General features: G+C 39.0%; 1 protein-coding gene across 1 annotated transcript in view; it reads left to right on the forward strand.

Annotated features, from left to right (window-relative positions):
* The first annotated feature begins 6,506 nt into the window (after positions 1 to 6,506).
* The window catches only part of LOC118933924 (transmembrane domain-containing protein TMIGD3-like), an 81,550-nt gene continuing 60,254 nt past the window's right edge, over positions 6,507 to 27,802 (forward strand). Inside the window, 2 exon segments of the mRNA XM_057499464.1 lie at positions 6,507 to 6,592; positions 6,703 to 6,828. Coding sequence (XP_057355447.1) covers positions 6,507 to 6,592; positions 6,703 to 6,828 — 212 coding nt within the window.

Genomic DNA, 27,802 nt, shown 5'->3' on the forward strand with positions numbered 1-27,802 from the left:
GGTTCCTGCTCTCATAAACTTTATAATTTTGTGGATTATTTTTTATTCTGGAATCTGTATTACTTACCTTTTCTATTGCTATTGAGGTTTATTTTTGTGTAGCCTCACACAATTATTTATTGCCAAACCCAAGAGAATAGTATAGCAACCTTCCAAATAAAACCAGGCTCTGAATCTAACATGTAAACACCTATCTGGGATGGTATTTGGTTCAGGTCAGCCCTGGCCATTTCCTAGGGCGACCAACTCATTCCAGTTTGCCTGAACCTCCTCAGTCCCATGAAAACTGTCATAGTTAGTTACCCTGCTATTTCCTGACTTGCCCCTTGCTGGGACAGAGGGTGAGGAAGGAACACACATCACATAAATAGAGCCTGATTTCAGAATCAAGATGGAGTAATGGGGCAGTAAAATTTCACTCAGGCCTCTCTCTACTGCTGAACAAGAAATAATCTGGGTCTGTCTATTGCCTCCACATATGGGAGTTGAATCAGGGATAAATGGAACATCTCAACTATCAGTTATTCTTGATGAAAGTGTGAATACTATGAACAAACAAGATAATCTCTTGAGGATCCTCAGTTGAGGATTCAGGTATCCCTGGTTCCTATGCCCAACCATCCTTCCTTAGATAATCTCAGTTTCAGTTAACAACATGTGAGCAATTCTAACAGCAGAGATCTGTGGTGGCCCAGGAAGTCCTCTCTGAGTTGGCTTTCTTGCGGTGAACAGAGACCGCTGTACTCTAATGCTAGGGACCTTGGGATGTAGTGAAAGGATCTTCTGAAAAGCAGCCAAATCCTCTGGCACAATTGGTCACCACAGCAAAACCCTACTGACCCACCCTGACACTTCCCTGGTGCTGATGCATCTTCTACTGTTCACTGTCTCTTTGCGACTCATTTAGATGCAACTTCTGGCAAGCTCCTGCATATGGAAATGGCAGTCTTCTCAGCTGCAGAGGAGTCAAGGGCACTGTACCACCAGCCTCTGCTTTTTGTCATTCTGTTAACACTCAAGGCTTCAATGAAGGGGTCAGGGACTAAGAAATAGTCAGAGAGCCTCATAATTCGTTAAGTCTATGGAAACTTCTAAATAAGAAATTTAGCTTTTTAACAACAAAAATGGTCCAGTGTGTGTTATTTTATCTATTCTCACATGAAATTCAAGGTCCTCACCTTGAATGGAATTTGGGCCATGAAATCTCCTAGCATAATGACCTGTCACAAAAACAAGTGTCTCCCCTAATCTTTCTGATTGCAAAAAAAGGAATTCCTTAGCCATAGTTAGTCCCTAATTATGCTTCTTGTGTTCCAAGTTAGTCAAAGAACTAACTGGTACATATTTAACTGAGAACCTACTACATACAACCGTGGTATAATAAAAAAAAAATTCAGTTTTTGTTTTAGGTTCTTGGCATAGAGCTCCTAAAACCCTTGAAATTTGCTTGGTGATAGGAGCATCTTTTATTTTTCAAAAAGAGCCCCCCTTTCAGCCACATATTGGTTTTGCTAATGAAGCAAGTCAGGATGGACCCCTAGCTTCAGGATGGAAGTTGGTGATCAGAAACACCAAACTTTCAGCCCCATTCTCTGACCTCCAGGGAGGGGATGAGGGTGGAAATGGATTATAAAAACTCTTGAACAATGGGACCCAGAGAGTTTCCAGGTGGGTGAACACATGGATGTGCTGAGAGGGTGGTGCACCTGGAGAGGACATAGAAGTGCCTTACCCTCCCTACCCCCAGGCCCTATCCCTTGCCTGTGCATCTCTTCCACGTGGCCATTCCTGAGTTACATCTGTTATAATAAGCTGGTAAAAGTAAGCCAAGTGCTTTCTTGAATTTGATGAGTCTTTCTATTTAATTATACAACCTGAGGGGTGTTGTGGGAACCCTCAAATTTGTCATTAGCTAAGCAGAAGTGTGGGTGGCCTGGGCACCCTATTTATGGCTGATGTCTGAATTGGAGACAGACTTGTGGAACTATACCCTTAACCTGGGGGTTCTGACACTAGCTCAGAGTTAGTGTCAGAACTGAACTGAATTGCTGAATATCTAGTTGGCGTCAGAGAATTGTAACATTGGTGTAGAAAACTCCCACATTTTGGTGTCAGAAGTGGTATCAGAAAACATCAGTTAGCAAAAAACAAACTAAGCACCAAGGAGGAAACACAAAAGTAACAGTCAGTCATTCAGAGTTTATAATCAGTTAGGGATTCAGATGCACAGGAAAAAATGCACAATTCAAAGTCATTTTGGTAAGTGTCCAACAAGTGAACTACCTCATTAGGCCTTGATTTGACCTTGAAGTGCCTTTTGATTTCAATATAGTTTCAGTGTATATATAATCTATGGTGCACAGACTGTAGGGCTCTAAGAGAAGAACAAGAGGCCAGAGATGGCTCCTACCTCAGTGTGGCTTCAGAGGCCCTTGGTTTCAGAGCCTGCTCTGGGAGGGGGTGCCACAATGACTATCTGGAATGCTGGCATGGCAGTGAAATCTGGGTGCTGGCCATTGTTGGTCACAGAGCATTTGAGTTCTCTTGCCAAAATGAAGTTCAGGTGCAAATGTTTTCATGTCCTCTTGTAGATTAAGCAGCTTCCCTGTACCATACGCTCACAACACAGCACTAAGTAGTTTCCTCCCTGACATTTTATGCTATCTTTTTTCTTTCCTCATGGAAGGAATACCACAGAGCCTCCTCCTCTAACTGGGCAAGACTTTTTAATATTTCTTGTTAATTAGAACCTTCCAGGGAGATCTCTGAATCCCTACTTTCCACAAATACATTTGTGTCTTCAAAAGTGCTTAACAGCAGTGGACTCTGAGGCTTCTGAGAAGGTAGTTCAGTCACCTGTGCACCCAAAGGTGGTATGAAGACTGCTGGGAAGGCCTCCTGGCCAGAAGTTCCTCCCCATCTTAGAGAATGATTCCTTCCTGGGGGACCTGGAGACATTTAAGTCTTCAGAGGCCCTTGAAAGTGAACTCCAGAAAGATAACAGCTTAGAATCTTAGAACCACTAAAGCAGGAGGGAACTGAGGGATGATTTAGCCCATTCCCCTCATTTTACAGTTCAGGGAGAGGACTTCACTTGCCTGGGGCCTTGAACCTAGGACAGTGGCCAACCTGGGCTATTTCTAAATATTACCAGGACTCGTTCAGCAATACTAGGTTCCCTCCTTAATTCATGAGCAGGGACTCCTGTATTAGTTGTGAACATGTCCCTTGGGGGATGACTCAAAGAGTAGTCTAGAGGAGCTAAGGTGTCAGGAAGAAGGAGTAGGGCCCAAGAGGATGAGGGGGCACCAACCACCGTTCTTGCATTTCCCCTGGAAATACAGATGGAGGCATAGCAAACCCCACAGCTCCTGGCTCTTCTGCCCAGGGGCCAGGCTAGGAAACGATTGCATTTCTCTAGGTCTTTGTCCTGTCTGCTCAGGCTGCCATAACAAAGAACCACAGACTGGGCAACTTAACCAATGGAAACTAATTTTCTCCTAGTTCTGGAGGCTACATGGCCAAGAACAAGTGCTGGGAAGTTTGGTTTCTGCTGAGGCCTCTCTTCCTGGCTTGCCAGGCATGGAGGGAGGGAGAGAGGGACAGAGATCTCTACCTCTGTTGTTTCTTCTTCTCCTTATTAGGATGTCTATCCTATAGGATGAGAGCCCCACCCTTATGACCTCATTTAACCCTAATTACTTTCTTAAAGAACCTATCTCTAAATACAGTCACAGTGGTGAGGAAAGGGAGAGGTTAGGGATTCAACATAGGAATTTTGAAAGGTCACCGTTCAGTCCAGGGCAGAGTTGAGTTTTACCCTGGGGAGGATCTCAAGTCATTAGTAAGCCATTCATCTTGGCAGTGATGAGACTTTCAGCAAGTGGATTGCCATTCAAGGCAATCTTCTACTTTTAGTTATAACAAATTTTGCAGCTTTCTGTGACACAAAATACTACCCACAAGCCCCAGGGAGGCACCCAAACCAGCCTTCCCTCAGGCAAGTCAGCTGCCCCTCTTCTTGCATCCTAGTGCCCTGCAGATAGAGCCCTTATCCTCGCATTCCTGACATAGTTCTAGATGACCTGTTTACCTATCTCTACACTAAATGGTGGTTTTCTTGAGGGCAGGGCTGAGTTTCAACTCATTTCATATAGTTTTAACTCATTTCAGCTCATGTTTATATCATTTGTACCCTGCTCAGTGCCCATAACCTATTAGATATTTGATGAATGAACCAAATGACCTCCTAAAGCTGCTGGTACTTAAGCAGCTGCACCAAGAAGCTAAGGAAATTAAGCATAGGGACCCTTATTTACATGAGGACCTACCCAGCAATATCGAAGTCACTTTTTAATGTTCTTTTTCCTAAAGAGACCACTCCAACTCCTAAAAACACTATATAAATTCTGGGCTCCATAAAACCTGGGTATGCCCCTGGGCTGCTGAAGTAGGGTGTGACTCTCTGCTGTATTTAATATTACTTCCTTTCCCTGTTTGCCACTGGAGGGGAGGGGAGCACCTCATATACACTTCTCTTTCCCTGAGACTATTTTGAGAGGTATAATCTTGTCACTCAGCCATCTTTTGATCAAGGGAAATGAAAATACTGGAGCTGTGTGCCTGGCAGCATGGAATACAATGACTTCCATAAATCATATTAATTAAAGACAAAATAAGATGCCCCAAGTGTGATCCCAGGAAACTTTTCTTCCCACCAAGTATTACTCATAATCTTAACTGAGAGGGGAAGCACTGTCGGGTGGGTCAGCCTCCCACCCTGTGTTCTCTTGGGAGCTCAGTCATTTGCCTGGATGTTCTTTGGAGTGAAGTAGCCATTTGCTCCTTGTAGCTGCTCAACTGAAATTCTAGCCAGTCTTGACCTCTCTTGTGTCTCATATTAGCGCACTTCTCTTGTCACCTCCACTGTCTGTGCCTTGGTCTCCCGCCTGATTATTATAACCAGCACTGACTGGTCTTCCTCCTTCTGTTCTTGACCCCTTCAATTCATCCTCCACACAATAGCTGAAGTGACCTTTCCAACAGTTCCAAGCTGATCGTGCAGCTCTCGGGCTTGAATCCCTCAGTAGCTCCCCATTATACTTAAGATAAAGCTCAGATTCTGTGGTATATAAAGTCCGCAGGATCTGCTGCTGTTTACCTTTCCTGTCTCCCCACTCCTCACAGCGTTTCAGGCCTCATCATATTAAGTTACCTGTAATTTCTCAAAGGTGCCAAGCTACGTGTACCATATGGGCTTTGGCACGCGTAGGTCCCTCTGCCCGAGGCATCTCCTTCTACTTGGCCCTGACTCAGCTTTTCCACTTTCAGTTTAGATTAGTGCTGCCCAACAGAAATACTACATGAGCCACATGTTTATTTAATTATAAATTTCCTGGTAGACACATCTTCAGTGGTAAGAAGTACATAAGCCCTATGGCACAACAGTATCTTATGTGATGAAATGGCAAACGTGGAAGGCAGTCTTACCAAAACAATAAAGTTATTTTTAATGAAAAGTATTTCATCCTTTTAAATTCATTTTAAAAAGTTAAATTAAAATTCAGTTTCTCAGTCATACTAATGACGTTTCAAGTGCTACTGAACCCATGTGGCTGGTGGCCACCCTATTGGACAGCATGGTTTCAGACTGCAATTTCTCTGGCATCCCCGGTCTGCACGGGGTGCCCTCCCATGCGCGACCACAGTATTTTGTGTTTATCCCGATCATATGACTTATTGCACTGTGGTATTTGCCTGCTTACTTGTCTCTATTTTTCATCAGGCTCTAGGCTTCTTGACAATTAGGACTTTGTCTTATTCACCTTTGTATTTCAGCATCCAGCCATCCTGGCCCAGATTATTTGTTTGAATAAGGTTGCATGCCTGAACAGCGACAATCTCCTCGGGGCCTTCAAAGAACTACAGAACCTGGTCCCTGCCTTGCTCTTGGACCTTACTTCTACTACCACCTTCCCCTTGTTCACAATGGCTCCTTGAAGGCCCTATGTTCGCATTAACGTCAGGCCCTCCTCAGTACTATGTTCTCTGTGCCTGGAAGGGCCTTTCCCCTGGAGAGCCAATGAACTTTTGCTAATTCCCTCATTGTATTTAGGCATCTCATTAAAGTGCTTTTCCTGGCCAACCTTTTGAAAATGGGCCCCATTCTGTCAGTCATTTTCTAACCCCTTAACTTTTTCATTACAATGTCCATTACCATCTGGCATGCTATTTACTTAAGTAATCTGACTCCCTACTAGAATGCAAGTTTCATGAGAGTAAGCACTTTTCTGTGTTTTTCAAAGCTGTTTTTCCAGAGCTAGAACAATCCCTGGCACCTAAAAGGAGCTCAGTAAATATTTATTAACTGCAAGAAGATTAGAATATCTGTCAGGAAGGAACTTAGGGAAAGAGAAAAGATAGCAAGGCATTCAGAAGCAAAGGTCCAGAAATCTCAATATTTCTCCCACTTGAAATTTCAAAACATCATTAGAAAGTTATACCCAATGACCAGCTTTCCTTGTGTAGGGTGGAAAAGTTTCCGCAAGAGACAAAGGATAATCATGAAACTTAGGAGGTTGAGGCTCCGTGAGTATGTCCAGTTCTTTGTCCCCAGAACCAGGGAACCCCTGATTTTATAAAGGCAGAAGGGTTGAATGGGTGGAATGTGGCTGTTAGAAGTTTCCATGGCAGTTGGTAAAGGAGACCACCAGTTAGACTGATAAAAGGCACTCCAGCAGGGTGCATGGAACACAAAGGGGCCAGGTAGGAAAGCTCCTGGGAAAAGCAGTCAGACTGGACTCTGGGCTGCTTGAGTCATGAGTGGCAGTGAGGCATAGCAGAAAATGTGAGAGCTGGAGGCGACGATCTAGGTCTGAGTTTGTACACTGACAACTTTGCAACATGACTCCTGGCTGTGGGACAAACTATGCTTTGTCCTCACTTGTGAAATAGAGATAATCTGTATTTCACAGGGTTGTTGTGAAGATGTGACATGTTTATGTGAAAGTGCTCTGCAAACTGTAAGGTATTTGAGAAATATTGAGATATACTTACTAGCACTGTAGGCTTTTTCCCAGGAGTTCTCTTCTCTGCCCCTCTACACATTCAAGCTTTGAATTTATTGATTACATACAACTCAGAGCTCTTGTAAGCTTTTATTTTGTTATAGAGCTCAAGCCCTTTCTTTTTGAATTTTCTCAAGGTTCAGAAAAAAGAGTCTTGGTCAGGTCTCAGAGAAACACCATAATTTGTGACCTAAGGAGCTGCATTTTGGTATTTTAACAATCTAATGATTTCATGTGTGAATTTTTTATCTCCCAGATAGACTGTAAGCTGCTTACTGCTAAGAGCACAGACTTTGGAGTCATTCAGTACTGGATTTAAATCTTGGCATTTCTACTTGCTGCTGTGTAGGACTTTGAGTAGGTTACTTAATCTCTTTAAGAATTAGTCTTCTCATCCATAATATTGACATCATCGTAATATCATTGGTAAAGTGTTGTGAGAATTAAAATAGATAATACATGTTCATAATAACAGTTCATAACCCAGTACCTAGTACATAGTAAAAATCTGATCAATTGTACCTTCTGGGCCATAGCTGCTAGTATAGTTACTGGCTGAGAACACTGCTGTTTTTCCCAGGATTGCATCTTAGAGGCAAGGAAGAATGAAGCCAGCAGACAAGCGTATGGAGCAACCAGCAAAACTCTTTTAATGAGTGAGAAGAGAAAGATCTTGCTTACTCAGGAGGGGCTCCAAGGGTGGATACCATCAGGGCTGTTGTGTGTGTGGGGGGCTGTTGTTTATATTGCCTCTTAGGAAGTCCCGCCCTCCCTAGGCCAAATAGAGAACTGAACTGGTGCCATCAAAACCCGCTCCTGACTGGCTAAAAGTACAATGCCTCATTTGCATAGGGCATGAACAATCAGAGCTGAGGTCTAACTGTTCTTTTGAATGGCTTAGTTGGATTGGAGCTTTTTTTTTTTTGGAATTTACAAGGGCCTTGGAACTTACAAGGACCCTGAAGCTTCTTGAAATCTACAAGGGCCCTGAAGCTCCTTGAAACCTATAAGGGCATTGAAATGTATAGGGGCCCTGAACTCTGCCTGCCTCCCTCTATTGCCTGCCTCAGTATTACACTAGGCACATACTAGTATTGGGTTGTCCCAAAATACTTGATTGAGAACGGGAAGTAAAGCAAAGAAGGAAAACACAAATTCAAGGCCAGTTTTGACTTTAATCTGCCAGCCTGTCAATCGGAACTGAAAGGGTTGTGCCATCCCAACCCAGGCAGAGACTTAGCAGTTATATAAACACCACTGATTTTCCCGAGTTCACAATGAATCTCACTTGAATATGGCACTGGGTTTGGGTAGGGGAAGGGAATATTGGTAATATTAGTCCTGAAATGTTGGTGGGATATAGGTATGAGGCAGCATATATGTCTATATTTTTTGGTATCATTAATCTACAATTACATGAGGAACATTATGTTTACTAGACTCCCCCCATCACCAAGTTCCCCCCACATACCCCACTGTCCCATCAGCGTAGTAAGATGCTGTAGAATCACTACTTGTCTTCTCTGTGTTGCACATCCCTCCCTGTGCCCCCCCCACATTATGCATACTAATCATAATGCCCCTTTTCCTCCCCCACCATCCTTCCCTTCCCACCCATCCTCCCCAGTTCCTTTCCCTTTGGTAACTGTTAGTCCATTCTTGGGTTCTGTGAGTCTGCTGCTGTTTTGTTCCTTCAGTTTTTTTCTTTGTTCTTATACTCCACAGATGAGTGAAATAATTTGATACTTGTCTTTCTCTCTGCCTGGCTTATTTCACTGAGCATAATACCCTCTAGCTCCATCCATGTTGTTGCAAATGGTAGGATTTGTTTTCTTCTTATGGCTGAATAATATTCCATTGTGTATATGTACCACGTCTTCTTTATCCATTCATCTACTGATGAACACTTAGGTTGCTTCCATTTCTTGGCTATTGTAAATAGTGGAGGCAGGGTATTTTTGAGGATATTTTTCCATTTCAAATCATCTCCCCATTTTCAGACCATGTGTCTTGATTTATGTTCAGAAAATTTAATGGGCACATATGGAGATGTGTTATTGTACATCACTAAACATGATTAGATTTATGTTTATTTATTCAGTAGTTTAATTTGTCCATACAGTCAACAGTCTTTAAACTACTGAGCTTTGTGCTAAGGTTTAGGCATCAAAGTTAAGGCACCGTTCTTGACCCCATGTTCTTGGTGCAGGAGACAGACTCAAAACCAACTGTGTTGAAATGCTGAATGTGCTATTTTAGTGGTTATGTACAAATGACGTGGGGTATAATTTCCTCTTATTCTGTAAGATTTTTTAAATAAGGTGTACATTTTTAGGTAGAATTATTTTTCATCTCAGTCTTTTGAAGAGATTATACTTCTCTATTCTGGCTTCCATTATGGTTTTGAGAAATCAGTTGTCAGTCTAAGTAGCATTCCTCTGTAAGTGATATGTTTTCACTTTGACTATCCTAACATTTTCTTTTTGTGAACCTATGGTTTTACTCTTAAGTGTTTATATATATATGTTTGTTTTCCTAGGATTTACTTGTGATTCCTTAAGTTGAATGTTACTATCTTTTATCAGCTGTGGATTATCAACCATCATCACTTTTTTCAAATTTTAAAGAATTTGTCTCGTAGTATACGTAACAAGATTTATCATTTAACCATTTCCAAGTGCTCAATTCAGCAGCATTAAGTACATTCACCTTGTTGTGCAACCATCACCACCATCATATCCAGAACACTTTTTATTTTCTAAGACTGAAATTCTGTCCACATTAAACACTAACTCCTTTCCACAGGCCCAGGAAATCACCATTTTATTCTCTGTCTCTATGTTTTTAACTACTCTAGGTACCTCAAGTAAGTGGAATCATGTAATATTTGTCATTTTATAACTGTGTTATTTCACTTAGCATGATTCTTTAAGGTTCATTCATATCATAACATGTGTCAGAATTTCCTTACTTTTTAAGGCTGAATAATATATTATTCCATTATATGTATATATATTAAGTTTTGTTTATCCATTCATATATTGATAAACATTTGGTTGTATTTCCATCTTTGGGTACTGTGAATAATGCTGCTATGAACATGGGTATATAAATATCTGTTCAAATGCCTGTTTTCAATTCTTTTGGTATATACCCAGAAGTGGAATTGCTGGATCATATGGTAATTCTATTTTTAATTTTTTGAAGAACCACCATATTGCTTTCCAGGGAAGCTGCATCATATTACATTCCTACCAATAATGCACAAAGGCTCCAATTTCTACACATTCTCAACTTTCTGTTTTGTTTGGTTTTGTTTCAGTTTTTTTTTGGTATCATTAATGTACAATTACATGAGCAACAGTATGGTTACTAGATTCCCACCATTATCAAGTCCCCACCACATACCCCATTACAGTCCCTGTCCATCAGCATAGTAAGATGCGTAAGATGCTATAGAATCACTACTTGTCTTCTCTGTGTTATACTGCCTTCCCCATGCACCCTCATACATTATGTGTGCTAATCATAATGCCTCCTTTTCCCCCTTATCCCTCCTTTCCCACCCATCCTCCCCAGTCCCTTTCCCTTTGGTAACTGTTAGTACATTCTTGGGTTCTGTGAGTCTGCTGCTGTTTTGTTCCTTCAGTTTTTTTCTTTGTTCTTATACTCCACAGATGAGTGAAATCATTTGATACTTGTCTTTCTTCACCTGGCTTATTTCACTGAGCATAATACCCTCTAGCTCCATCCATGTTATTGCAAATGGTAGGATTTTTTTCTTCTTATGGCTGAATAATATTCCATTGTGTATACATACCACATCTTTATCCATTCATCTACTGATGAACACTTAGGTTGCTTCCATTTCTTGGCTATTGTAAATAGTGCTGCAATAAACATAGGGGTGCAGATGTCTTTTTCAAACTGGGCTCCTGCATTCTTAGGGTAAAATCCCAGGAGTGGAATTCCTGGGTCAAATGGTATTTCTATTTTTAGTCTTTTGAGGAACCTCCATACTGGTTTCCACAATGGTTGAACTAATTTACATTCCCACCAGCAGTGTAGGAGGGTTCCCCTTTCTCCACAACCTCGCCAGCATTTGTTGTTGTTTGTCTTTTGGATGGTGGCCATCCTTACTGGTGTGAGGTGATATCTCATTGTGGTTTTAATTTGCATTTCTCTGATGATTAATGATGTGAAGCAACTTTTCATGTGTCTGTTGGCCATCTGAATTTCTTCTTTGGAGAAGTGTCTGTTCAGCTCCTCTGCCCATTTTTTAATTGGATTATTTGTTTTTTGTTTATTGAGGTGCGTGAGCTCTTTATGTATTTTGGATGTCAGCCCCTTATTGGATATGTCATTTATGAATATATCCTCCCATACTGTAGGATGTCTTTTTGTTCTACTGATGGTGTCCTTTGCTGTACAGAAACTTTTTAGCTTGATATAGTCCTGTTTACGTCCAAGAGATTTTTTTTTTTAGATAATTATTTTTTATTGAAGGGTAGTTGACACACAGTATTACATTACATTAGTTTCAAGTGTACAACACAGTGATAAAACATTTATATACATAATTCTAGGTTCCAGCTATCACCCTACCAAGCTGTTACAATATCTTGACTATATTCCTTATGCTATACATTACATCCCGGTTACTTATTTATTTTACCATTGGAAGTCTGTCCTTTTTTTGTGTGTGTGTGTGTGTGGGCATCTCTCATATTTATTGATCAAATGGTTGTTAACGACAATAAAATTCTGTATAGGGGAGTCAATGCTCAATGCACAATCATTAATCCACCCCAAGCCTAATTTTCGTCAGTCTCCAATCTTCTGAGGCATAACAAACAAGTTCTTACATGAAGAACAAATTCTTACATAATGAATAAGTTACATAGTGAACAGTACAAGGGCAGTCATCACAGAAACTTTCGGTTTTGCTCATGCATTATGAACTCTAAACAGTCAGTTCAAATATGAATACTCATTTGGTTTTTATACTTGATTTATATATGGATACCACATTTCTCTCTTTATTATTATTATTTTTAATAAAATGCTGAAGTGGTAGGTAGATAAAAGATAAAGGTAGAAAACAGAGTTTAGTGTTGTAAGAGAGCAAATGTAGATGATCAGGTGTGTGCCTGTAGACTATGTGTTAATCCAAGCTAGACAAGGGCAATAAAACATCCACAGATGCAGAAGATTTCTCTCAGAACGGGGGGGTGAGGTTCTAAGCCTCACCTCTGTTGATCCCCAATTTCTCACCTGATGACCCCCCTGCAACTGTGCCTGTCTTAGGTTGTTCCTCCCTTGAGGAATCTTACCCGTCTCTGGCTAACCAGTCATCTTCCGGGGCCATACAGGGAAATGTGAAGTTGGTAAGTGAGAGAGAAGCCTTATTGTTTGAAATGGTTAGCTTTTTATTTCTTTGCATATTTATGCCCTGTGGCTTCTATGCCCAGCATTTGTCTTGAGGTGTCTTTACCACTTGGAAGAATTATGATACTCGGTAAATTTGATATGAGGCACGAATTCTATTTAAGAGTTGTAATTAGGAAGGAAGAAGAAAAGCTATAGAAGTAGCAAGCGGAAGAAAACATGGGAAGATTGATTATTTCTTTGACATATCTTCTTGTAGAGTAACTTCAGCATGTATAGGTTTTAAGCTACTACTTAAATTGCGCACACACATTAACATAATAGGAGTATAGTTACATAACCAAAGCATATCTGTAATTACCGGCCATCTCCAGTGAAACCAAGAAAACCAGTTAGGCACCTTAGGCATTTGTGAAAACTTATCTATGATATGGTGGATATTGTCCAACTGAACTTGAACAGTCTAAGAGAAATCAGACAAATTAAAACAACCCATTCCTGGGGAATGTTCACATCCCTTATGTTCTTTTAACAGTAAATAGTCTGTAGTTGTAAGATTTTGGAGCGCTACAATTTGCACTTCTCCTAATTCTTGGTTGAGTTCCAACAGTATAGATCCAGTCAAATTTGTTGTTTTACTGTATGCACAGGCCAGCTTAGATATCTCCTTCCTCATTCCCATGGCAAGTCCAGGAGCTGGTGGGATGAGTGCATCTACAGCTGTAGCAGTGCGTGGATCTTTGTTGGGGTTTTTTGATGAGCATCTTCTGGCATGAGTCTTCCAGAGAGTGCTGATGTTGGAAGTTCTCTTTCATATCGTATCTTAGTTCATTTTCGGGGTAGCCCAACTAGGCTTTGATCTTTTGTATAATCGCAAACAGACCCTTTGCCTACACTTTTATATGCCCTTTATACCCTTGTGTAGAACTCATTGGAGGTTACCACACAGGAACTGCCCTTTTTTTCTTGTTTTGTTTTGTTTTGTTTTGTTTTTGGTATCACTAATCTACACTTACATGATGAATATTATGTTTACTAGGCTCTCCCCTATACCAGGTCTCCCCTATAAACCCCTTTACAGTCACTGTCCATCAGCATATCAAAATGTTGTAGAATCACTACTTGCCTTCTCTGTGTTGTACAGCCCTCCCTTTTCTCCTACCCCCCATGCATGTTAATCTTAATACTCCCCTACTTCTCCCCCCACCTTATCCCTCCCTACCCACCCATCCTCCCCAGTCCCTTTCCCATTGGTACCTGTTAGTCCATTCTTGAGTTCTGTGGTTCTGGTGCTGTTTTGTTCCTTCAGTTTTTCCTTTGTTCTTATATTCCACAGATAAGTGAAATCATTTGGTATTTCTCTTTCTCCGCTTGGCTTGTTTCACTGAGCATAATACCCTCCAGCTCCATCCATGTTGCTGCAAATGGTTGGATTTGCCCTTTTCTTATGGCTGAGTAGTATTCCATTGTGTATGTACCACATCTTCTTTATCCATTCATCTATCGATGGACATTTAGGTTGCTTCCAATTCTTGGCTATTGTAAATAGTGCTGCGATAAACATAGTGGTGCACTGATCTTTCTCATACTTGATTGCTGCATTCTTAGGGTAAATTCCTAGGAGTGCAATTCCTCGGTCAAATGGTAAGTCTGTTTTGAGCATTTTGATGGACCTCCATACTGCTTTCCACAATGGTTGAACTAACTTACATTCCCACCAGCAGTGTAGGAGGGTTCCCCTTTCTCCACAGCCTCGCCAACATTTGTTGTTGTTTGTCTTTTGGATGGCAGCCATCCTTACTGGTGTGAGGTGATACCTCATTGTAGTTTTAATTTGCATTTCTCTGATAATTAGCGATGTGGAGCATCTTTTCATGTGTCTGTTGGCCATCTGTATTTCTGTTTTGGAGAACCGTCTGTTCAGTTCCTTTGCCCATTTTTTAATTGGGTTATTTGTTTTTTGTTTGTTGAGGCGTGTGAGCTCTTTATATATTCTGGACGTCAAGCCTTTATCGGATGTGTCATTTTCAAAGATATTCTCCCATACTGTAGGGTTCCTTTTTGTTCTATTGATGGTGTCTTTTGCTGTACAGAAGCTTTTCAGCTTAATATAGTCCCACTTACTCATTTTTGCTGTTGTTTTCCTTGCCCGGGGAGATATGTTCAAGAAGAGGTCACTCATGTTTATGTCTAAGAGGTTTTTGCCTATGTTTTCTTCCAAGAGTTTAATGGTTTCATGACTTACATTCAGGTCTTTGATCCATTTGGAGTTTACTTTTGTATATGGGGTTAGACAATGGTCCAGTTTCATTCTCCTACATGTAGCTGTCCAGTTTTGCCAGCACCATCTGTTGAAGAGACTGTCATTTCGCCATTGTATGTCCATGGCTCCTTTATCAAATATTAATTGACCATATATGTCTGGGTTAATGTCCGGATTCTCTAGTCTGTTCCATTGGTCTGTGGCTCTGTTCTTGTGCCAGTACCAAATTGTCTTGATTACTATGGCTTTATAGTAGAGCTTGAAGTTGGGGAGTGAGATCCCCCCTACTTTATTCTTCTTTCTCAGTATTGCTTTGGCTATTCGGGGTTTTTGGTGTTTTCATATGAATTTTTGAATTATTTGTTCCAGTTCATTGAAGAATGTTGCTGGTAGTTTCATAGGGATTGCATCAAATCTGTATATTGCTTTGGCAGGATGGCCATTTTGACGATATTAATTCTTCCTAGCCACGAGCATGGGATGACTTTCCATCTGTTAGTGTCCCCTTTAATTTCTCTTAAGAGTGACTTGTAGTTTTCAGAGTATAAGTCTTTCACTTCTTTGGTTAGGTTTATTCCTAGGTATTTTATTTTTTTTGATGCAATTGTGAATGGAGTTGTTTTCCTGATTTCTCTTTCTGTTGGTTCATTGTTGGTGTATAGGAAAGCCACAGATTTCTGTGTGTTGATTTTGTATCCTGCAACTTTGCTGTATTCCGATATCAGTTCTAGTAGTTTTGGGGTGGAGTCTTTAGGGTTTTTTATGTACAGTATCATGTCATCTGCAAATAGTGACAGTTTAACTTCTTCTTTACCAATCTGGATTCCTTGTATTTCTTTGTTTTTTCTGATTGCTGTGGCTAGGACCTCCAGTACTATGTTAAATAACAGTGGAGAGAGTGGACATCCCTGTCTAGTTCCCGATCTCAGAGGAAATGCTTTCAGCTTCTCGCTGTTCAATATAATGTTGGCTGTGGGTTTATCATAGATGGCCTTTATTATGTTGAGTTACTTGCCCTCTATTCCCATTTTGCTGAGAGTTTTTATCATGAATGGATGTTGAACTTTGTCAAATGCTTTTTCAGCATCTATGGAGATGATCATGTGGTTTTTGTCTTTTTGTTGATGTGGTGGATGATGTTGATGGACTTTCGAATGTTGTACCATCCTTGCATCCCTGGGATGAATCCCACTTGGTCATGGTGTATGATCCTTTTGATGTATTTTTGAATTCGGTTTGCTAATATTTTGTTGAGTATTTTTGCATCTACGTTCATCAGGGATATTAGTCTGTAGTTTTCTTTTTTGGTGGGGTCTTTGCCTGGTTTTGGTATTAGGGTGATGTTAGCTTCATAGAATGAGTTTGGGAGTATCCCCTCCTCCTCTATTTTTTGGAAAACTTTAAGGAGAATGGGTATTATGTCTTCCCTGTATGTCTGATAAAATTCCGAGGTAAATCCATCTGGCCCGGGGGTTTTGTTCTTTGGTAGTTTTTTGATTACTGCTTCAATTTCATTGCTGGTAATTGGTCTGTTTAGATTTTCTGTTTCTTTCTGGGTCAATCTTGGAAGGTTGTATTTTTCTAGGTAGTTGTCCATTTCTCCTAGGTTTCCCAGCTTGTTAGCATATAGGTTATCATAGTATTCTCTAATAATTCTTTGTATTTCTGTGGGGTCCATCGTGATTTTTCCTTTCTCATTTCTGATACTGTTGATTTGTGTTGACTCTTTTTTCTTCTTAATAAGTCTGGCTAGAGGCTTATCTATTTTGTTTATTTTCTCGAAGAACCAGCTCTTGGTTTCATTGATTTTTGCTATTTTATTCTTCTCAATTTTATTTATTTCTTCTCTGATCTTTATTATGTCCCTCCTTCTGCTGACCTTAGGCCTCATCTGTTCTTCTTTTTCCAATTTCGATAATTGTGACATTAGACCATTCATTTGGGATTGCTCTTCCTTTTTTAAATATGCTTGGATTGCTATATACTTTCCTCTTAACACTGCTTTTGCTGTGTCCCTCAGAAGTTGGGGCTTAGTGTTGTTGTTGTCATTTGTTTCCATATATTGCTGGATCTCCATTTTGATTTGGTCATTGATCCATTAATTATTTAGGAGTGTGTTGTTAAGCCTCCATGTGTTTGTGAGCCTCTTTGCTTTCTTTGTACAGTTTATTTCTAGTTTTATGCCTTAGTGGTCTGAAAAGTTGGTTGGTAGGGTTTCAATCTTTTGGAATTTTCTGAGGCTCTTTTTGTGGCCTAGTATGTGGTCTATTCTGGAGAATGTTCCATGTGCACTTGAGAAGAATGTATATCCCGCTGCTTTTGGATGTAGAGTTCTATAGATGTCTATTAGGTCCATCTGCTCTACTGTGTTGTTCAGTGCTTCCGTGTCCTTACTTATTTTCTGCCCAGTGGATCTATCCTTTGGGGTGAGTGGTGTGTTGAAGTCTCCTAGAATGAATGCATTGCAGTCTATATCCCCCTTTAGTTCTGTTAGTATTTGTTTCACATATGCTGGTGCTCCTGTGTTGGGTGCATATATATTTAGAATGGTTATATCCTCTTGTTTGACTGAGCCCTTTATCATTATGTAGTGTCCTTCTTTATCTCTTGTTACTTTCTTTGTTTTGAAGTCTATTTTGTCTGATATTGGTACTGCAACCCCTGCTTTCTTCTCACTGTTGTTTGCTTGAAATATGTTTTTCCATCCCTTGACTTTTAGTCTGTACATGTCTTTGGGTTTGAGGTGAGTTTCTTGTAAGCAGCATATAGATGGGTCTTGCTTGCTTTTTTATCCATTCTGTTACTCTGTGTCTTTTGATTGGTGCATTCAACCCATTAACATTTAGGGTGACTATTGAAAGATATGTACTTATTGCCATTGCAGGCTTTAAATTCGTGGTTACCAAAGGTTCAAGGTTAGTCTCTTTAGTATCTTACTGCCTAAGTTAGCTCGCTTATTGAGCTGTTATATACACTGCCTGGAGATTCTTTTCTTCTCTCCCTTCTTTTTCCTCCTCCTCGATTCTTCATATGTTGGGTGTTTTGTGCTGTGCTCTTTCTAGGAGTGCTCCCATCTAGAGCAGTCCCTGTAAGATGTTCTGTAGAGGTGGTTTGTGGAAAGCAAATTCCCTCAGCTTTTGTTTGTCTGGGAATTGTTTAATCCCACCGTCATATTTGAATGATAGTCGTGCTGGATACAGTATCCTTGGTTCAAGGCCCTTCTGTTTCATTGTATTAAATATATCATGCCATTCTCTTCTGGCCTGTAGGGTTTCTGTTGAGAAATCTGACGTTAGCTTGATGGGTTTCCCTTTATAGGTGACCTTTTTCTCTCTAGCTGCCTTTAACACTCTTTCCTTGTCCTTGATCTTTGCCATTTTAATTATTATGTGTCTTGATGTTGTCCTTCTTGGATCCTTTCTGTTGGGGGTTCTGTGTATTTCCGTGGTCTGTTTGATTATTTTCTCCTCCAGTTTGGGGAAGTTTTCAGCAATTATTTCTTCTATGATACTTTCCATCTCTTTTCCTCTCTCTTCTTCTTCTGGGACCCCTATAATACGGATATTGTTCCTTTTAGATTGGTCACACAGTTCTCTTAATATTGTTTCATTCCTGGAGATCCTTTTGTCTCTCTCTATGTCAGCTTTTATGCGTTCCTGTTCTCTGATTTCAATTTCATCAATGGCCTCTTGCATTCTATCCATTCTGCTTATAAACCCTTCCAGAGTTTGTTTCATTTCTGCGATCTCCTTTCTGGCATCTGTGATCTCCTTCCGGACTTCATCCCATTTCTCTTGCGTATTTCTCTGCATCTCTGTCAGCATGTTTATGATTCTTATTGTGAATTCTTTTTCAGGGAGACTGGTTAGGTCTGTCTCCTTCTCTGGTGTTGTCTCTGTGATCTTTGTCTGCCTGTAGCTTTGCCTTTTCATGGTGATAGGAATAGTCTGCAGAACTGGGACGAGTGACGGCTGGAAGGACTTCCTTTCTTGTTGGTTTGTGGCCCTCCTCTGCTGGGAGAACAGCGACTTCTAGTGGCTTGTGCTGCGCAGCTGGGCGCAGACAGGGCTTCTGCTTCCTGCCCGGCTGCTATGGAGTTAATCTCCGCTGTTGCTGTGGGCGTGGATCCCCGGATTCCCTACCTCTGGATTAAGTGACCCGCCCTGCCCCTTTAAGACTTCCAAAAAGCTCCCGCCAAAACAAAACAACGACCACCAAAAAAAAAAAAGAAAAAAATTTTTAAATTAAAAAAAAAAAATTTTTTTTTAATTAAAAAAAAAGGTGGTCGCTCGTTTTTCTTTATTCTCCGGTGCCAGCCTCAGGCCTCTGCTCACCGGTCTTGCTGCCCTGGTTCCCTAGCATCCAGGGCCCCCTGGGCACGTACTGTGTCTGTGCTTTGGCCCGGATGGCTGGGGCTGTGTGTTCGGCAGTCCTGGGCTCCGTCTCCCTCCCGCTCTGCCTATTCTTCTCCTGCCGGGAGCTGGGGAGAGGGGCGCTCGGCTCCCTCCGGGCTGGGGCTTGTATCTTACCCCCTTCGCGAGGCGCTGGGTTCTCTCAGGTGCAGATATGGTCTGGATATTGTCCTGTGTCCTCTGGTCTTTATTCTAGGAAGGGTTGTCTTTGTTATATTTTCATAGATGTATGTTGTTTTGGGAGGAGATTTCCGCTGCTCTACTCATGCCGCCATCTTCCGCCCCTCCTCTGTCCAAGAGATTTTTGCCTGTGTTTTTTTCTAAGAGTTTCATGGTTTCATGATTATATTCAGTTCTTTGATCCATTTTTAGTTTACTTTTGTTTATGGGGTTAGACAATAATCCAGTTTCATTCTCTTACATGTAACTGTCCAGTTTTGCCAGCACCAGCTGTTGAAGAGGCTGTCATTTTCCCATTGTATATCCATGGCTCCTTTATTGTGTATTAATTGACCATATATACTTGGGTTAATATCTGGACTCTCTATTCTATTCCACTGGTCTATGGGTCTGTTCTTGTGCCAGTACCAAATTGTCTTGATTACTGTGGCTTTGTAGTAGAGCTTGAAGTTGGGAAGTGAGATCCCCCCTGCTTTATTCTTCCTTCTCAGGACTCAGTTTTCTTTTTTGATAGTAGCCATCCTAATGGATATGAGGTGGTATCTCATTGAAGTTTTGATTTGTAGTTCCCTAATGAATAGTAATATTGAACATCTCATATGCTTATTGGCCATTTGTATATCTTCTCTGGAGAAATGTCTATTCAAGTCCTTTGCCCATTGTTAATCACATGTTATTTTTATGTTGTTGAGTTATAAGAGTTTCTTATCTATTCTAGATTTTAATTCCTTGTTAAATATGTAATTTGAAGTATTTTCTCCTATTCCATGGGTTGCCTTTTTACTCTGCTGAAAAGATCCTTTGAGATATAAAGGTTTAAAATTTTGATATAGTCCAAATTATTATTTTTTTCTTTTGTTACCTAAGCTTTTGGTGTCATATCCAAGAAATCATTGCCAAATCAAATGCCATGAAGGTTGAAGAGGTTTATACTTTTAGCTCTTTTATTTAGGTTTTTGATCTATTTTGAGTTAATTTTTGTATATGATATAAAGTAAGGGTCCAGCTTCATATTTTTGCATTTGAATATCCAGTTTTCCTAATACCATTTGTTGAAAAGACCATTACTTCTTTAAATATTGCCTCTCCCTTTCCTTGCTAGTCTCTCTTTTGGAAAGTTGAATAGACACCAATTTAGCTTTCTCACTTCATTCTCCGTGTTTCTTAAGCTCTCCTTCTTAGTTTCCATTATCTTTGTAATATAAATTCTGTATTACTTCTTCAGCTTTGTTTTTTAAATTAATAATTCTTCTTCTGAGTCAGCTTACTATTTAGCCTCTCCACTGAGTTTTAAATTCATTACATTTGTTTTATTTCTAGAAGGCCTACTTAGTTCTGTTCCAAATATGTCTGGTATTTTTCTATAGTCTCTTAATCTTTACTTACTCTTAATACTTTCAACTAATTCTCTTTTAAAACATGTTACACATACTTATTTAATATTCTGTAACCATTAATACCTATATTTAAAGCCTTGGCGATGATCTTTCTCCCCTACGTATTGTTTATGCTGTTTCTGAGAGAATTGTGTGTCCTGATGTATTTTGCAATATTTGATTGTGAATTCTTTGGAATTTTGTGGGAATTCTTAGAGGACAGACTGGAGAGAATTTAGGTTTTCTTTTGCCAGAAGCTTGGGTACTACCACTCTGGGACCACTTTAACTTTTTGATTTGAGTTTTTTTGGAGCATGAAAGAAATTTGAATTCAGGCCTTAAAGTTATTTGAAGCCTCATATGTGGTTAAAAATTAGCAAAGGAGACTTTTGGTCCCTGTATCAAATACCATGGCTGATATGTTGTTTTTCATTATATTCTTTTGAGGGTATGGGTCTGTCTCTTTTAATTGTTCAGTGAGGGTATAATCCTCAATAGATGTTTGGGTCTCTATCTTACTGTTGAATTTATGTGGATTTGATACTTCTTATGCTGCCTCTGGGTGGTCATTAAAACAAATACTCTAGCACAGCCCTCAGCTTCAGTATTCACCCTCCTCTTTAGGTTCGAGATATGGCTTCATCTTTGACCCTTGAATATTTCCTTTATTTTCCTGCCAAGCAGGAGAGATTTGTTCATTTTTACTTGGTGGTTTTGAGGGGGATATAGCCAATGTGAAACTCTCTTAATACTACACACCTCCCATGGGCTCTCATACCTCTAAATTCTGTAATGTTTCTGACTTGATCTTTCATGTAAGTTTTATGTCTATTATTTTAATTCTCACAACAAGTATGTGAGATAAGCATTTTCATTATCATTGGTTCCATTTTAAGGACAAAAAAACTGAGGCATAGAAAAGTTAAAATGCCTAAGGTCACACAGCCAACAAATAGTAGGTATTTGAATCTGGAAACTGGCTCCAGAGCATATGTACTTAACCATTCTGATCAATCATATTCAGTTTCTGCTGTGTGCCAAGCACTCTTCTTTCCTGCTTACCATCGGAATGAAGAGGCAATCCGTACCCATGTGGGTCTATTAGAAAATAATGTGATATATACTCAAATTCTATATTATGTGTACAGGTTCTTAGGTACTACAGATGTTTACAGAAAGAGTGGATCAATGGGGAAGTTTCCTGCTCATTTTGGACTAGAAATAGGTTTTGAGAAATGGATTTGAATTGACTAAATAGGAGAAAGGGGAATGGAGAAGAAATTCCAAAGGTGGGAGATATGAGACCAAAATCAGAAGCAGAAATGAGCATGATAATATATGTTTGAAAATCCTGCCAAGAAACAGAAGGTGGTATTCCAGAAAAATGAGCACCTAAGTTGGATAGGTATGGATGAACCTGAATGCCAGATAAAGAAATTTAGATGTAATGGGTAGAAATTAGGTCTAAGAAAGATACTGGATGGAAGTTATCAAAAACTGAAGGGTGTGAGATTTTACCTTACCTGCAAGCAAAAGGCTTGCCTGTTGCATGGATGCTGGGAGAGGACATAGACTCCCAAGTCAGAGACAAAGGACTTTATTATTCAGGGCTCAGCAGGCAGCATGAGTTTCAGTTTCACATCCACTCTCCCTGCTCCTTGAGTCCCACAGAGGTGATGCCTAGCGAATGCTATATTCACCATGGCTTTGTGGCACAGCTGAAGAACCTCAAGCCTAAGGAATTCAGATCTTTTAGAGTGGGCTGCAAGAACACTGCCTGACTTTTGCATGGAGGGAGATAGTAACTTCATTACCCTAAACTGACAAACCTGTTTTCTGCTCTAGAGGGAGACAGTCCAAAAAAAAAGCCATCTGTGCCTCTGCTTGCAAGATGGGAAGCAATGTGCAAAACCCAAGAAAAACTGTTTCCTCAGGGAAGTATAACAATCTGAGTATGAAGGGTTTGGAACATTTCATGTGAGATCCAGGAGAGCAGGGATCTTATCTATTGCTATGGACTGAATGTTTGTGTACCCTTCAAATCATATGTTGAATAATCCCCAAGGTGATGGTATTTGGAGGTGGGACCTTTGGGAGGTAATTAGGTTGCAAGGGTAGAGCCCTTATGAATGAAATTAGTGCCCTTATAAGAAGAGAGACAGAAAGATGGTCTCTTCCTGCTGCATGAGGACACAGCAAGAAGGAGGCCATCTGCCTACCAGGAAGAGGGCCTTCAACAGACACCACATTTGCTGGCACCTTGATCTGTATTTCACAAACTCCAGAACTGTGAGAAATAAATGTTTGTTGCTTAAGCCACCTAGTCAATGATGATTTGTTTTAGCAAACCAAGCTAAGACACCTGTTGTCAGTCATGTTCATTGTAACAGTCCTACAGATATGTGCATAATAGCCCTTCAATAAATACTTGCTGAATGCATTTAGTACCAAGCAATATTTTAATGTTTCCTAAGTGTCAGGCCCAGTACTAATAACTTGACAAGTATACCTCATTTAATCCTCATGACAACTGGTCTTTTTATTATCCCATTTTGCAAATGGTAAACCTGAGGCATAGGAAGTTTTAATTAATGCTCCAGATCATACATTTAGGAAGTGGTGAGATGGGATTCAAACTCCAACATATGATTTTGTGCTTTTAACAAGAATGATAAAACTGCTTTTCAATGTTAGACTGGTAGTGATAAAAACAGGAAAAGGGGGCTTTTGAAGAAATAATTGGATGGCTTGTGTGATTTTCTGGATGTAGAAGATTTTAAAAAAGGGATGAATACTGATCTTAGTGAAAATGGCAGGATGAGGTACTACCTCCATAAGTCTATCCTCCATATAAGTAACTAAAAATCTGGCAAAAACTGTCAGAATCAACTTTTTCAGGAACCTGGAAACTAAATTTATGTTTGCAGCAATCAGGCAGTACGTATTCCAGAAAAACAGCTGAATCTTGGTAAGAATAGCAAGATTTGCAGTGTTAACTTGCCCTGGTCTCATCTCTAGCTCCCCAGTTCACTGGTACCTTGAAAATAACAGCATCATTTCAGTACCAGTACCAGTACCAGAAGGAGTAGAATGAGTGTCATTTGGAAATATTTGTCTTTGGTTGATCTGTTTGATCATTCCTTAGAAGACCAGCTCAAAAGGCATATTTTATCTCACTTAACTTGGAATTTGCCTGGCCCTAAAGCTACTACCTATGATCATTTGTTGAAAATTTATAGACAAATGTTATAGCCTTTGCTGCTAAGGCAATGGATAACGCTGGGGCAAACAATAGATTAACCAAATACATTGGGAAGAAAAGCTGGGGAATGAGATGCCTTTAGAAATAAACATTTTGAAAAGTTGACATATTTCTAGGACTCTAGGAGGCCCAGGGGTGCTCTCATGTTCAAGGAAGACCAGAAAATGTCCTAAGCTCTGATCGCTAATTGACCTGCACAAGTAGGAAGTGAGAACCAAGGCAGACTTTTAAATCTGGCTGAGTGTTGAAGGATGCATCCCAAAACCACCAAATCCCTCTGCAAGGACTGGAAAATTCTTTTTGGTTCCAGGTGTTTAAGGAAATCTCTGTTATTTACTAGCTGACCACTAAGTTAGCAGAAGAGACATTTCAGTGGCCATACATAACAAAGAATATAGTCTTTACAAAATTAGTTCAGGAAAGCCACTTAACAAACAATAGCTATAGCAATCAGCAAAAACAAAGCCTATGGAAGGAGTGCAATCTGATGTCAGAGTTTCCAAGTTACAATATTCAAAATGTCCAGTTTTCAATAAAAAAATTATGAGGCATGCATAGAAATAAGAAAATATGTCCATTCACAGAAAAAAAAACAATCAACAAGAAATATTCCTGAGGAAGCCCAGATATTAGACTTCCTAAACAAAGATTTTTAATGAGCTGTATTAACATGCTCAAAGACCTAAAGGAAACCTTACCTAAAGAACTAAAGAAAAGCATAAAAAGATGCCTCATCAAATAGAGAATACCAATAAGGAGATAGAAATAATAAAAAATAAACAAAATGGAAATTCTGGACTTGAAATTTACAATAACTTAAATGAAATTTCATTAGATGTGCTCAATAGGAGGTCTGAAGAAGCAGAAGAAGAATCAGCTACTTGATGATAGGTCAGTTGAGATTATCTAATCTGAGGAACAGAAAGAAAAGAGAATGAAAAAAATGACAGAGCCTAAGAGACTTGTGTGATACCATTAAGCTAACTAACGTGTATGTATAATGAGAGTTCCAGAAATAAAGGGGAGAGAGAGAAAGGGGCAGAAAAAATGCTTGAGGAAATTATGTCCCCAAATATCTCAAATTTTATGAAAAATATTAATCGACACCTCCAAGGAGTTCAATGAACTCCAAGGAGAAACTCAAAGAGAACCATACCAAAGACACAACATAAACTGTTGAAATCTCAAGACAAAGAGAGACTCTTGAAAGCAATGAGAAGCATTCATCATATACAGCTAACTTCTCATCAGAAGCTATAGAGGTCAGAAGGCAGTGAGAAGACATTTAAGTGCTGAATGAAAAAAAACCTGTCAATCAAAAATTCTATAGTCAGCAAAAAAATCTCTCAGAAATGAAGGAGATATTAAGATATTCCCAGATAAACAAAAACTGGGTTTGTTATTAGCAAACCTGCCCTACAAGAAATACTAAAGGGAGTCATTTAGGCTGAAATGAGAAGACACTAGACTATAAATGAAATCCACAAAAAGAAATAATGAACACTGGTAATGATAACTACACAGATAAAAGATAGCATTAATGTGCCTTTGTTTATAACTCTTTTTTTCCCTATCTGATTTAAAAGACAACCAAAGCAATAATTTAAATCTGTGTTGATGGGAAAACAACATATGAAGATGTAATTTGTTATAATAATAGCATTAAAGAAGGGAGAAACTGATCTATATAAGAGCAAAATTCCATATACTATTAAAATTAAGTGGTATTAATGTGAACTGGGTTGTTATAAATTGTTAATTATGATTCCCAGGGAAATTTCCAAGGAAATTGAAATGCCCTGGAAATTCACTAATAAAATTATTCAAAATATATGGTAACAGAAATGATTGGGAATTAAAATGATAACCTAGAAAGTGTCTCTATTTAATACAAAAGAAAATAATATTGGAGGAATTGAAGAACAAAAAAGAAATAGGACATATGAACAATAAATAACAAATGGCATAAGTGTTTCCCCGTCAGTAATTATATCAAATGTAATTAATTAATTGATGGATTAAACTCTTAATTGAAAAATAGAGATTGGCAGAATGGATTTTTAAAAAGTTTCCAGCTATGTGCTCTTTATAAGGGACTGACTTTAGATTTAAAAACACAAATGAGTTAAGAAGCTATAGAGGTCAAAAGGCATAAAGATATTCCATGCAAGCAGTAATGAAAAGTGAGCTGGAGTAGCTACCCTAATCTCAGACAAATACATCAGACTTTAAGACAAAAAACAGTCACAAGATGTACATTTTATTCCATGTACCTCAATATAAAAAGATTGTCATGAGAGACAAAGAAAGGCATTTTATAATGATAAAGGGGTCAGCCCATCAATAAGATATAACAGTTATAAACATATACATCTAACAACAGAACCGACTAAAACTGACAGAATGGAAGGGAAAAATTGAAGGGAGAAAAACAGTTCTATAGTGTGTGTATACATATATATATATATATATATGTATACACACACACACACATAGTTGAATAAATACATACAGTTGGAAGCTTTAATACCCCAATTTCAATAATGCACAAAATAAATAGACTGAAAACCATCAAGTATGTAAAAGACTTTACACACTGTAAACCAATTAGACCTAATAGACATTATAGAACATTTCATCTAATGACAACAGAATAAACATTCTTAAGTGCACATGGGACATTCTCTAGGTTAGACAATTAGCTAGGCCACAAAACAAATTCTAATAAATTTAAAAAGATTGAAATCATGCAAAATATGTTCCCTTAGTACAACAATAAAATTAGATTGGAAATCAATAACAGAAGTAAGTCTGGAAGTTAAACAATATACTCTTAAGCAACCAGTGGGTGAAAAAGAAATCACAAGGGAAATTGAAAATATTTTGAGAAGAATGAAAATGAAAACACATCATTGTAAAACTTAAAGGACACAGAGACTTTTGGAGGAATGCTAAGAGGGAAATCTATAGTTGTGAACACTTTAATTAAGAAAAAAGAAAGAACTCATCAATAACATAACCTTCCATCTTAAGAAGTAGAAAGCAGCAAAAAAACAAACGAAGCCCAAATAAAGAAGAAGGATGAAATAATAATCTGAGTGGAAATAGACAAAATAGAGTAGAAAAACAATAGAAAAAAATGACTGAACCCAAAAGTTGGTTCTTTAAAAAGTCGACAAAGTTGGGAAACCTTTATCTAGATTGACCAGAAAAAATAGGGAGAAGGCTCAAATTACTAAAATTAGAAATGAAAGCAGGCACCTTACTATTGACCTTAAAGAAATGGAAAGAATTATAAGAGAATATTATGAACAATTGCGTGTCAAAAAATTAGATAACCTAGATGAAATGGACAAATTTCTAGAGACACACAAATTGTCAAAACTGACTCAAAGGAAATGGAAAATATGAACAACCCTATAAAATGTAAAGAGATTGAGTCAGTAATCAAAAACTTCTAACAAAGAAAAACCCAGGACCAGATGGATTCTCTAGAGAATTCTTCCAAGTGCTTGAAGAATTAATACCAGTCCTACACAAAAAATCCCAAAACATAAAGAGCAGTGAACACTTCTTACTTATTCTATTAGGACAGAATTACCCTGATATCAAAGCCAGACAAAGACATCAGAAGAAAAGAAAACTATGAATCAAAATCTCTTAGATGTAAAAATACTCAATAAAATACTAGTAAGCTGAACCTGACAGCATATAAAAAGCACTGTATGTCGTGACTGTATGGGATTTATCTCAGATATGAAAGATTGGTTCAGTATACAAAATTAATCAATGTAATATGACTTATTAATAGAATAAAGGGAAAAAAACACCTGATCATTTTTTTAATAAACACA

Source organism: Manis pentadactyla, chromosome 4, assembly GCF_030020395.1.
Source record: "Manis pentadactyla isolate mManPen7 chromosome 4, mManPen7.hap1, whole genome shotgun sequence".
NCBI classification, from domain to species: Eukaryota; Metazoa; Chordata; class Mammalia; order Pholidota; family Manidae; genus Manis; species Manis pentadactyla.